This window comes from Crocodylus siamensis, chromosome 2 (assembly GCF_052110815.1).
Source record: "Crocodylus siamensis isolate JL-2025a chromosome 2, ASM5211081v1, whole genome shotgun sequence".
Classification (NCBI taxonomy): Eukaryota; Metazoa; Chordata; order Crocodylia; family Crocodylidae; genus Crocodylus; species Crocodylus siamensis.
In genome coordinates, this window is record NC_143396.1 from 250556296 (window position 1) to 250569322 (window position 13027).

The 13027-nt window shown below is 41.3% G+C and overlaps 1 protein-coding gene across 6 annotated transcripts in view; it reads left to right on the top strand.

Annotated features, from left to right (window-relative positions):
- The window catches only part of MIPOL1 (mirror-image polydactyly 1), a 346213-nt gene that overhangs the window by 254720 nt on the left and 78466 nt on the right, over nt 1–13027 (top strand). For all 6 annotated transcript variants that reach the window (XM_090033637.1, XM_090033631.1, XM_090033632.1 and 3 more), the window contains one exon: nt 992–1086. In XM_090033637.1, coding sequence (XP_089889763.1) covers nt 992–1086 — 95 coding nt within the window. The remainder of the gene's footprint in view (nt 1–991; nt 1087–13027) is intronic.

The window sequence follows — 13027 nt, forward strand, 5'->3', positions numbered from 1 at the left end:
CAGTTTCAGCCATTTTGAAACTGATTTATGTGCACTGAACTTCTATTTTGTTACAGGTTTAAACCAGTTTCTGATCACTTAAATCGGTTTATGTGTAACTTCTGTCCCTAGCCTAAGGGGTCATGCTGCATTACCTTTTGCTATTTACTTTAAAGCTAAAGGGGCCCTTCTAAGTATTAAAATAGTATGTTTTATTCTTCTCATGTATCAAGTCTTGAATTCACTGAGAAGCTTTTTTGTAGTATGAAAAATGTGGTAGGTGCTACTAGTGGCAGAATTCATATATAATACATTAGATAGCTGCACAAGTATTTTTGGTTTTGTGTCCTGTACGTTGTGCATTTGATTGACCTGCAAAAGCTGATCACTGTACAATGGAAGAAAAAAATCTGAAATGATATGGATATGAAGTGCAAGCTCAATCTGATTTCTGGTTAAATCAGCTAATCATCCTGTGATTTATTAAATAAATTGTATGAACACTGGATACTCCTGAGAGTTCTCTATCACTATTAGAACTGGATTTTTAAAATTCTTGGTGATTAAGCTGTGGAACCACATTAAACCTATGTGAGCATTTATTTCTCCCAATCTCCTCTGAGGCCATAGCACTGCATGGTCAATGCCCATGTTTACCACTCTAAATTGGTACTTTGGTTCAAGGTTAATCACCTTGAATGTCATGTGAATGTGTTTGTTGACAAACAGCAAAATAAAATGAAGAAAAAATGAATGGTGAGAACTGTTTTTTAGAGAATTTGAGGGATCATAGTTAGAAAATTATCCACTGAAAGATGGATTTTCACACTATTAGAGTACTAGAATAAATAAAGTCTTACTGAAAGACCAAATGAACAATGTTACAAAAAAGTAGAATTTATATATAATACAACATACAGTACAGCTGAAATCCACACTCGAAGTTTGCTGTATTGTGTTGAAAAGACTACAGTAGGCTTCTCTAGAATAATTACCAATTATCTGTTTTCAGGTGAAGATGGCAACTCTGCAGCAAGAGAGAGAGGCTGCTGTTCACCAGTGTCAAAAACTAGAAGAAGAAATCCAGACTCTGCGAGTTTATTACAGGTAAAATAATTCATACTGTTGTAAATCAATGACTTACAGGGGAAATTTTCTGTGTGGCATCCTAACTGTAAGGGAGGAAATAGTCCTATTAGATAGGTATGTGTTAGGAACATATGTTAGTATCTTGATGAATCAAAGCCTTAAATCCAAAGATGTAGTTGACAAACTCTTTTTCTAGATTTCCTCCTTTTCTGCTCACCAAGCTCACACTGGTATTTCTAGGTCCTATCCCTTAAGATTAAGGACTTTTGTCAATGAATCAAAGAATGTTATTTGAACAAGGTATCTTGTTCTAGGAAAAGTTCTGTGGCTAATAATGCTATTTCATTTTCATAGTTCTGATGCTTATTGCTATTTTTTCTCTGGGCAGTAATACTCTTGAAACATTCTTGATTAAACATGCATGTGTTGCATTAAACATGCAACACATTCACTTCAAAATGTAAGGACAAAAAGAACCAACTGACTATGAGTATATTTTGTGCTTGGTTGTTTGCACTTACTTAGCTTTATCAGCTTTATTTAACAAACGCAAAGTCTGCTGAATTCTAGATCAATGTTTTCTTTTCTAGATTGATACATAATGCATGTTTTACTTTCTTATATTTTATATAATGGAGGTGACAGCCATTCTCTCCTTAGTTTCTGAGGGCTATGACAAACACCTCCATGGATCACTGGATTTGTTTAGTCTCTAAAGGAACCTCTGTGTGGTCTGGTGAAAGAGTTAGGTTGTTTTATGGAGAGCAGTTGTGTTACTATTTTCTCTTCATCCTGATTTCCTCATTAATTTGGCTATGGCAATGACAGCAAGTTAGATGCAAAAATGTTGGCGTCATTACAAGCAGAAAAGTAGAAATCTAAAAGTTCAGCATATAGTTATTACAAGGTATGTGAGCTGTTGAAATAATCAAGTCCAGCACAAATACTTTTTTTTCACTTAAAGCAAACAGTGCACCAGTAAGTTGCAAATAAAAATATCGTGCAACAACAGAATGCACATTGTTTTCAATGCTTCCAGACAATGATACAGTTAAGATGGTGACAACATGTACAGATTTCTGTTAGTCCTTAATGCTGCCCATGCTCCTTATATTTATTAAAAATTTTAGGGGAAACATTTCAGAAATGACTTGAGTACTTATATCTTGGAGGCATTTTTAAAAACCTCCCCCTTTATTATAAGTTAATGGAAACTCCAAGCAATCTCTCACTATTGCTTTTTACAAATTTGCCCAGCACTTAATAAAAAAATTTTAGATATGTATTAGTAAGTCAGAATTATTATATTAAAAGTGATTTGCAAAATTGTACAAATAGCTAGATTTTTTTTGTCATTGTGTTTCAAAAATTCAGGCTCAAACTTTTCATATTTTAGTCTCAGAAAATAAATTCACTTCTCTTTGTAACCTTTACATAAACTTTTATTGTAGATATAGCTCACTGACAACACTTTGCTTTCCAACATAAAAAGTTTCACGGCAGCAATTATTAGGCCATGGTCTCTTGATACAAATACTTAATTCTCTTTAACGTGAATCATGCTTACTTGCAAATGTCAGTATTATAGTTAACTTCTGGCCTTTAATTTCGACTGGCAATGATTTAGTGGAAATTTGTTTATACACCTTTGCAAGGACTGTTCATTATATATTCAAAATGTATACTTGAATAAAAATATCATCATCTTGTCTGAGAGTTTTTGGTGTCATTAGTAACTAGGTTATAGAGCCTTTTATAGGGTTAGAGTAAAAGGCTGTGTAATTTTCTTTATACCTTTATGTCTCAAAGCATTGTTTTTTCTAGTACATTTAGAGCTGGGTCCCCGGTGCATACATATGTGTCATCCAGAACAGCTTGTAAAACAGCTTCTAAGATTACAGTAACACTTTTGCAAAAGTCAAAATAATAATAAAGAATAAAAAGAGCTTAAGTTTATTCCAGGATGTTAAATCAAAAATTTCTGCATTTTCACCTCTGTTTCTCATTGGGAAATAAAAGAACCCACACTGTGGTGACTAGCCAGATGTATTAAACTAGGCCTGAAAAACTACTCTAAGGAAGAGCTTTTAAAACTTATAGCAGTCAGAGTCATGTTCAGTACGTGATCTCTCTTTTTTTTTTCTTTTTGGGTCACAAACCAGTAACACTACATTCCAAGGCTCAGCCGGCATAATAATGACATCCTCTTCTCTAATAAAAGTATGCCTAAGTCTCTGCTGATTTTCAATGCTTCCTTATATTTCCTATTGTTGAGAGAAGATGCAAACTGAAATAATTAAACACTAACTAAATCCTACTGTGTGCTGCCAACAAAACAAGATTTAATATGCCTAATAACTGATACTAGTACTTTAATGTTCTATAATTTTTTGCTGGAGGGTGCGTCTAGTTTTCCCAGTGTACAGTCTGGTGTAGTTGATAGTAATCCCACATATGAAGTTTTCTGTTAACACGTGGAACGCAGGTTCATCGGGAGGTGAGTTGGGAGTATGACATTAACTTTTTTTGCCTCTCATTTTTATGTGGTAAGGTGAGGAAGAGCTATACAGGAGGGGGGAAAAAGGAAAATTACAACCTTGGCACAATGTAAAATTTCACTTGAAAGCTTAGCAAAAATGTTAAGATTTTGAGTCATTTATAACCCTCTCTCCCCTCTTAGTCTGTTTCATTCCCGTGGCCAAATATAAAAAATGCACACCAAGAAAAGCATTTTGAAAACATTCTCTAAGAGTCTTCCCCTCTTGTCGCTCTCATAACCCCCTTGTTCTTTAAAAGCTTCCAGTTTATGTTGGCCTGTGTCAGCCCTGGCATCAAACATTCTCAGGAAGTGACCAAACCGTGGAGACAAGCACAGTTACACATACAAAAAAGAAATATGCATATGCATTAACTTGAAATGTTTGGGGATTTGAAGCAATTCTTTGAATTTGAAAAGCACTAATGCTTTGAAGAGACTAAAACAATGAGTATATTTTGCAGATCTTCTCAAGCTAATACTAGAACATCAGTAAAATCTCAGTAACAGACTCATGTATACTGCATGTGTAACATATTTAAGAATTTTTAAAATAGTGCTGCTTTTTTCCTCTGACCCACTATAATCAGACTAGTTACCATGAGTCCAACAAGTTATTTGAGGAAAACGTACAGCTAATATAGTTAAAAAACCTTTGCAAGTAAACTGTAGTCATAGTATCAAAAGGTTGGGTGGGATCACAAAGATCTTCTAGATCTGCTTGTCTATACATAACATTAACTAGTTTTACTTTCATTACCTTGCATCGTGCCAGGGCTAGACCTCTTTTTTTGTGTTTCAATGAAGAAGCAAGGTCTCCTTTCTCAGATGATGGAAATTGGTTATGTCATTTTTCAAAGAATTGTGAGATATCATATGAATTGTTCTGAGACTTTAAAAAATATAGCTAATTTTGGATAGCATCTTTTTTAAGGCAGAAAGCAAAAAGTGAGGAAAGAATCACAAACTTGGGAAGTAAGAAAGGAAAGAAAATGGTAGAAGGTTGGTTTTATTTGAACATCAGCTATTTGGAGCTGCCCACGGATTAGAACTCTGCCGTGTGGGCGATGTACAGGGGGGCAGAGCGCAAGTGAAGTGGCCACGGTATTTAAGAGATACAGAACTGGCATTTCGAAGTCTTCAAAAACCACTGGTTAGTCCTAAAAAACACAGTAAGATCAGCTTGAAATGATAACATTAAAAGAAAAATACATTTAAGTTTATTTTTGACCAAACAAAAAGAAACCTGATACTCAACCTTAGCATTTCTTTCTTTATACGCTTTTGTGTTACCTGTAATGTAATTGAATGGTAGCATCTCATCAATTTAAATATTTCAGAGAATATACTAGATATCACTGCACAGAGCTGTCTTTATTTTGGTTGACTTTTGGAAAAACTAGAAAAGGGAAATGACAAACATGTGGAGCCCATCTGTGTACCAGGGCCATCCATCTCTAGCACAGATCAAAGAATCACCCTTTAACAACTTCTAGCATGACAGCATACCCCCTCATCTCAGCTCTGCCAATTCTCCCAACACTTCAAAGATGTTGATATCCTAAAAGACTTTCTCACAAGAACGAAAAATGAAAATGATGGGAATAATGGGAGGTGTACACAGAGGTTCTGTCATGGGGGGAAAAGGGAGAAGTAAAACATAAATGGGGGACAGCACCCTGGCAAAAAGGAGAGAATGGGGGATTCTGGCACGAGGAGAACTGCAGGCTGGGGAAAGCAAAAGACAGAAGATAGATACAAAGAGCTCCTGACAAGAGGAGGGGATATGGAAAATAATGGCATAAGGACAGTGTGTAAGGAACACGTGTTCCTATTTTCAAGTTTTCTTCTGCAACTGTAAAGGAAACTTGGTTGTTTCAAATAATGAGTTGACTCAAGAACAGGAAATTTGGGGAAAAGTAACATGGCCCCATGTTAACACATATGCTACCACATAGTGTGCAGTGATTCCATGTAGGTATGTTTATCTACTTGAGAGTGGGTATATGTTCATATACTTATATAAAGGTGATTTTTTTCCACCTATGACCCCATTGACAAAAGGGCAGGGGAAGTACTGAGTACCCCTCTTTTGCAGACAAGGAGAAGCTGAGAAAGAAGAAACTTGCTTGTACAACCCCCTTGACCTTGCTTCCCCTCCAGCACATCACAGGGCCACAAGGAAGAAGGACAAAGGCAGTTGGCTTCATGTGAAATAAAAGAGAGAGGAGTTAATTCACCTCTCATGGGAGGCTTTATAACCTAACTGGCACTGAACATGTGCAGAGTACTGCCTCTTTCCCTGAGAGCAGTATTGCCATGTGGTAGCTGCTGTTTCAAGATGTTAGTCTTTTTTCTCTGCCAAAAGCCTCTATTGTAGGTTGTGCTCCCCTATAGATGAAATACAAAGCAGTTCCCAGCAGAAAAGAAGTTTTATGGAGGAAGAGAACATAGTCCTCCAAAAGCAAATTAAAAATAATTTTTGAAGGACAAAGGTTGCTCATGCATTTCAGCGTGTCAGTTTTATGAAAAGTCAGGGTCAGCAAAACCTTGATTTCAGTCTCCTTTAAAAAAGAAAAGATATGAAAAAAATCAGGATCTAATTCAGTTGTAGAAGCCAAGGAAAGTTGGCTCAGAATGAAGTTAGGCAAGTTCCCTGCCTCTGTGTTTGTTCTTTTTATATTGTGGCTCAAAAGCCAAATTTCAGTTTCTGGTGCATAACTTGAAAATGTGTGTCTGAAGCCAAAATTTGCATAACAGTTAGAAGCTATAGTGTTCCCAACTTAGCTATTGTAATTCTTTCACAACTGTATTCTTTAGCCTGAGGATTAATGCAAATCATAGAAACTTGAGTGACCCAAGAAGGATGTATTGGAATAATCAGTTCTGAAGTATGTAGGGGTGTTACATTACTATCATTTCATCAGATGGCTCTACTGTTTGAATTTGATCGTATATATTTCTTTCCACTGCCTAATTTTCAGTTAAAAAATCTGTCACTTTTGTACAATCAAGTCCCTTTATTTTCATTCAAAGACACATTCATCAAATAAACTGAAATAGTATTTCACATGGTGCAGCAGAGTTGCTTTTAGGATTTTCTGTTCAACTTCCTCAAGAATATTAATAAATCTGAAAATGCCAGATTTCAAGTCATAGTTGGTTGGGAATTTTGGCCTTTTCAGAGCTGACTGTGGAGGAAAGTAGAAGGGAAGCTTGTGGTCAGGTCTTCCTCTGCTCCAGATTAAAGTCCTTCAGAAAATAAAGTAGCACATGATCATGTAATTAAAGCTAGTATGTAATATATGTATTCACCTGATGACCAAATCACATTAGACAAGCAACCTAAATTCAGGGATTCTGAAATGTTGAGTGATTGACACTAGCCTTAATGCACTTTAATGTATTTTTCTTTGATGTAACAAAAGATACACATGGTGAGGAGGGCATTATTAGGTAGCATAGGGAGCTTCATCTGTTGGCATAACTGCTGTTTTGACCTAGCCTGTTGGAGTACAGGGCTTGCCTCAATGACAAGCAAATTGAAGGGATCCCCCTAGAATAGTAAATCTGGATTACCACAGAAGTTGTCTAATAGTTTGAGAGTCACGCCATAAAGGTTCTGAAGTGACACTACATTGCTTAACACTAGCAATGATGGTAGTGAAGTAGGACACAGCATTTCTGAGGTGAGGCATATAGATTAAATGTTATTGCAAGGAGTATGTGTAATAAACAGCACCAAACTAGTGCAAACTAGTGTAGAGTATTCTGACATTGAATAGTAGATGATGAGCCAAGGACATTGGAGCACATGAGTTATGTTCCCCAGGCTGACCAGGCAATTTACTGGGATTATTACACATTCTAACTTCAGAAACTCTTTTATTTGAGTGTTCATGAAAGATCAAAGTTAGATCTATGGTCACGCCAATGTAAACCGGATGCAGCTCATGTTTCAGAGACTGCCCATTTAGAATTACATTTAGTTTGTGGGTAATGGAAGCATTGTGCAAATGCAACGTTCTTGTCACTTTTTTTGTTTGAACTCAGTTGAATACACCTCCTGCTGCAGTATTTAGCTAGCTTGATCATATCAGCAATTAACATGGCATCTGGGTCAGAGAATGACCTGACTTGGCTCCTGAAGCAGATGTTGTCTGGGTAGATTAATTCTGTGAGTAAATGGAGGTTTGTTGATGTGCAGGTTCAATAATATGAGTACTAGCACAGAGCCTTATTAGAGATTTGTCATCTTCATGTGTTTATTTCCCGTGTGCACCCAAAATTACCTGTCATGGAAAAGCAATTCTGTAGGATATACCACCTACCTTAGTAAAACTCTGGCACTGAGCCTCCTTTTACATGTTACAGGTATTGCACAATTAACTGGTTAATTGTACAGTTACCAGGAGAGCAGTTATATGTGCAGAGATAAATAAGTAAAAAGATCACACAATAAAAAGCTCTAACCAGCTATAAAGTTAGACCTTGAAAATGTGTACTAACTTTATAGATGGTTGCTATCAAGCTTTAATCTACACATGCAGAAGGGTCTCCCTTGCGGGGCTGACACGGCTCCCAGCCACAGGGGTGCACCATGCCCAGCATAAAACCCTCAAGCCCTAACGATCACAGTAGTCACAGTCCCCAGGGTCCAGGGGTTTCCCACACTCCCAAGTTGTAGGGATCGGAGGAGTCATGATCCCCAGGCTCTGAGGGTTTCCCGCACTCCTGAGTCCTAGGAATCGCAGCTGCCATGATATCATTTTGTGGCTATCCTCTGGCCCCCGGGGGTTTCCATGCAACCCTGGGGTAGGGGGGATTGTTGCAGTAGCAGTCCTTCAGCCCCAAGGGTGCATAAGATGCATTGTGGCTGTGAGCCCCTCAACTGGGACATGTGAGCCTGGGATTGCCCCTCCCCTTCCACACCAGCAATAAGGTGCAATGGAATCTAATGTGTGATCCCACAGTTACACTTCCTGTCATGCACATGTGGCAAAGCAAAGTAGATATAAAGAAGCAAAAGCTTTTGTGAACTGAAACTCACTTCATCAGATGCTGTGAAAGGGTATGCGTAAAGCAGTGTGCAAGAAGGAGAGACAAATGTAAACAGTGGTGATGAGTAGGCAGTACATGGGGGTGCACGTGCACCCCCTGACAGTGCTGGTGCACCCCCTGACTGGCTATGTTCCTCGCTTAGGTGATGGGCAGGGAGGGGCAGGCGGGAGCACTGGTGCCCTCCCTACGAGCGCTGGCCAGAGAGTGGGAGCACCAGATGTAGCACTGTGGCCACTTCTGGACTCCTCACGCCCCAGTCCACAGGACTGGCTGAAGGGGGCCTCCCCCCGGTCAGCGAGATTGGCTGTAGGTGACCCAACCCTACCCCGGTTGCTGACTGGTTGCTGGGGGGCACGTGCTCCACCTGACTAAGGTGGCACCAGTCACCCATGAATGTAAATATAGTAGGCACAAGGGAGAGGGAGACAGGGGAGGAGGGAACAGTCCTGGGAGAGGCAAACATACAAGCAATTACCCCATAGAAACAAAGGAATCACAGAAGCTAATCCAAGTAATGGGATTTGATTTCCCATTCAAATAGGTTTGTAAAGTTTTGCTTCCTAAGAAGCCACCCTCAGGTCATCAATGGTGCGTTCAGGGAGTTTAAAATATTCTGCCACGGGCCTGCATGTCTTTCTATAGCTCATGTCACATAGGGATTGTCCCATCCGCCCAATGTAGCCAGCAGAGGGGCACTGTGAGTAGGTGGTGGCATATCTGACATCGGTAAAGTTGCAAGTGAATGAAACTCATATCAATATTTTTCTGTCCAGAAATGATATGGTCTGTATCGATGTTGGGACACAGAACATTTGGTTCTGTTGCAAGGCCTGGCATCTTGGTGAGACAGAATTAGGAAGTCTGTTGCTTGAGATGTACCTTCTGAGGTTGGAGGGGGCTGCCTGTAAGCCAGGACAGGTTTGTCCCCAATGACTACTTTAAGATGGACATCCTTTTCCAGGACAGGTTGAAGGGCATTAATCGTATGTCTAAAGTGATCGTGCCAGATGCTGTAGGTGACAATCAGAAGGATTCTGTTTTCCTTCTCCTGGGGTTGGTATTGTAGCAAATCAGAGTGAGGTCTGTGTTGATTTGAGTAGCTACAATTATGGGATTGTATTGTAATTATAGGGATCCTTAAGGTGTGTGTTCCAGTCAGTGGGACCAAAGCAGATACAGTTGTAATGTAGATCTTGACTATAGACCAGGGGTCCTCAACCCCCAGCCTGGAGGCCAGGTCCAGCCTGTGAAGGTATGTCATCCATCCCGAAGGGTTGCCTACAGGTCCAGAAATTTCATGGTGGACTTAACTGCCATCACTCCCCCACTCAGTGGTGTAGCAAGAGGGGTGGCAGGGAGCGAGCGGGGGGAGGGGCATGGCCAGGGGAGAACTGGCCAGGCTGAGAGGCCATGGCACCTCCCTTGTTTGGTGTGTGGCCCACCCTCCCAACCACCAGATGCCCTGATGGAAAATACGTGGCAACACCAAGCAACAACTGCACACCAGAATGAGTGCACACCAAAAATCTATCGGGGGCTGGACTCAGTGATCTCCCGAGGTCCCTTCCAGCGCTGATGTCTATGAAATCTATGAAAAACAAGAACAGAACACCACCTGTCTCCAATCTCTCAGGCCTGATCCTCAGAGGGAATTTACAAACCACTATACACACAGACATTTATACTCATATATTTGTACAATGTGTCTATATGTACACACACACCATGATAAGTCTGTAAGGTACAAAACTATGCTGCCTTCTACTTGACTTCAGACTAAGTCATGGCTGACTAGTGCCTCTTGAGTTAGGGGGAGCACATATCCCCCCTGACACCAGTCAGCGATAGGGGGGTGGGGAGCCCCCCTGCGGCTGATCTCACTCACCAAAAAGCAGCTGCACTGCTTCTGGAAGTCCCATGACCACTTCTGGAAGCTGCCTGGCCACTTTTGCTGGCTGTCCCGCTTTCTGGCCAGCGCTTACAGGGGGGCACTGGTGCTCCTGCCTGCCCCCCTGCCCACCAGCTAAACAGAGAGCACAGCCTGACAGGGGATGCACCAGTACTCTCAGGGGGTGCATGTGCACCCCTATGCAACCCCTACGCATTGCCACTGGACTAACTGCATCATTTTGACAACAAGACTGATGTACCAAATGGGATGATGGGCTGCTGTTAAGCTTGGCAATAGTCTTAAGTATTTTCTGAAGCCATCTTTTTTACAAGTAGCCAGCACTAGAATTTGATCACAAGTCCTATATTCTCAATAAAATCCAGCCTGTTCATCTTTAAGAATGTCCTAGTGATATGTCCTGAATCTGGGCTGTCCAATTTCTGTGCATTTAGGGACCACAAACAGCATTGGCTGTAGACCCAGGGATCTGCCACTCTGGGGGCTGACCCCTGCTAATTCTCTCCTTTCTCTTTCCCGTGTCCCAGCCTGGGCAACTCAGCTCTGCCCCCCACTGCTGCACTCACAGCCTTTGACTCCCAGTCACATATATCACATGGGCATTCCAGCTCCCTCTGTCTGCACACGTTGCACAGGCAGCCTACAGTCAACCTGTCTTTTTCCTTTCCTGAGTACACAGCATGCCTAGCCCCCACCACACTCAGCATAGGAAGCCTGACTTCTTCCCGCTGCACTGCCCCATCCCACAGAGAAACCAGAAGCCAGAGGAGGGAGTGGGAGCCTGGAGACCCCAGCAGTTGCCACCACAAAAATAATGGGTAGAGTGGCAGTTGGGTAGGAGTCTATGGGCCATATGTTTACCATTTGTGGGCCACCAGTTGGACAGTCCTGTCCTGGAGGATGAGGTGTTCTAGTCCTTTAAAACAAACAGCAGCCATATTGGCCTGTAGTTTGTGCACTGTATAGGTCTTTCTCTGTCTTCAGTGAAATGATGACCTTAGATGGGCATCAAACCAGTGGACGCTTTCCCTCTCATTAAGATGCACTTGGGTGTCTACATTGCTATTAATAACCTTGAAATGGGGCTACTTAGGGCAGTTATCACTATACCTAATAATATATGATAAGTTAGGACTAGGCTCAAATGTAGAATTTAGGAATTTCTGATATCATGTAGTTATATCAACCACCTGATAGCATCCTGATAATTTAAGGATGCTATTTATAATGTAGTAAGTGAGGTTCAAAACCAAAATGTTTATTAAGGTTGGAGAATATTAACACTAATAAAAAAAAAAGTTAAAATGTTCACCAAAATGCATAAAAATTGTTTTCCATTGAAATTTTGAAAATGCCAAACCATTGGACTGCTCAAATTAGCAGGGGAAAAAATTATTTATTTTATATTAGATTGTCTAAGAAGCAGACGTTTCTCCAAAACACCTGTTAGTTTAGGATGAGAATTTGAATTTTTCTATGGCTATCTTTGTTGGTATGTGGCTGGTGAGTTCTAAAGGTACTTGCAAGTTAGACTGCAGGGAATTACATACTACACAATTCTTCAAAATTATGTCATTATAGCCAAAGACAGTACTGGGAAGACAACTTGGTTCATGAATGTGTGATGATTTTCAATAAACATATAGGATTGGCTTCAGTGGACTCATCTACATGTAAAATTAATTTGAAGCAATAAATAGCACAGTTATTGCCAGAGTTTATTGCTCCCAAGTGCAGCATTTACATGTGCTCCTGAGACTGCAGCACATTGAGCCAAGGCAGCTTAGCCCCTGCTGGCAGAGTGTGGCAGGAAGCCACCTTTGTTTCTCCCCATAAACTCTGCTCTGTGACAATTTGATTAGGATGGGCCCAGCAGAGGCGTTTTCTACCCAGAGCCTCCCACATCTGTGATTCCCATCTCTCTCTCTTTCTTTCTCTCACACACCCCTGCTCCACCTCCACCTCTCCCCACAGCCCATCACGCCCCCAAATGGCTCCTGGGGCCAGGACCCCCCGCCCGAGGCTGGGGCTGCATGTACCAGCACTTGTGTTAGCACAGGGCAGGGCTGCAGTGTGGCAGTTGCCCCTGCAGCCATGGCTTCTGCCAGCAAGTCCTGTCTCATCCCATTTGGCCGACTGGGCACTCAGGGTATGAGATTTGTGGGGGGGATGTAGGGTTTGGGGGGGGTGAGGTTTGGGGGTGGGTGTAGGGTTAGTGGGGGTGAGGTTTGTGTGGAGGTTTGGGGTTTGTAGCTGGGTATGTGGGTGGGGGGTTTGTAGGTGGATTGTGGGGGAACTGTGGATGTGTGGGGGGACTATGTGGGGGTGAAGGACTTGCTCAGGAGGAGTGGGAATCCCACCCCCTGCATGGTGCACAGCCCCCCTGCAGTAGCAGCAATTGCTGTCGGGCACTCAGGACCCACTGCTGGCAGAGCTCCCCTGCAGCATAGCAT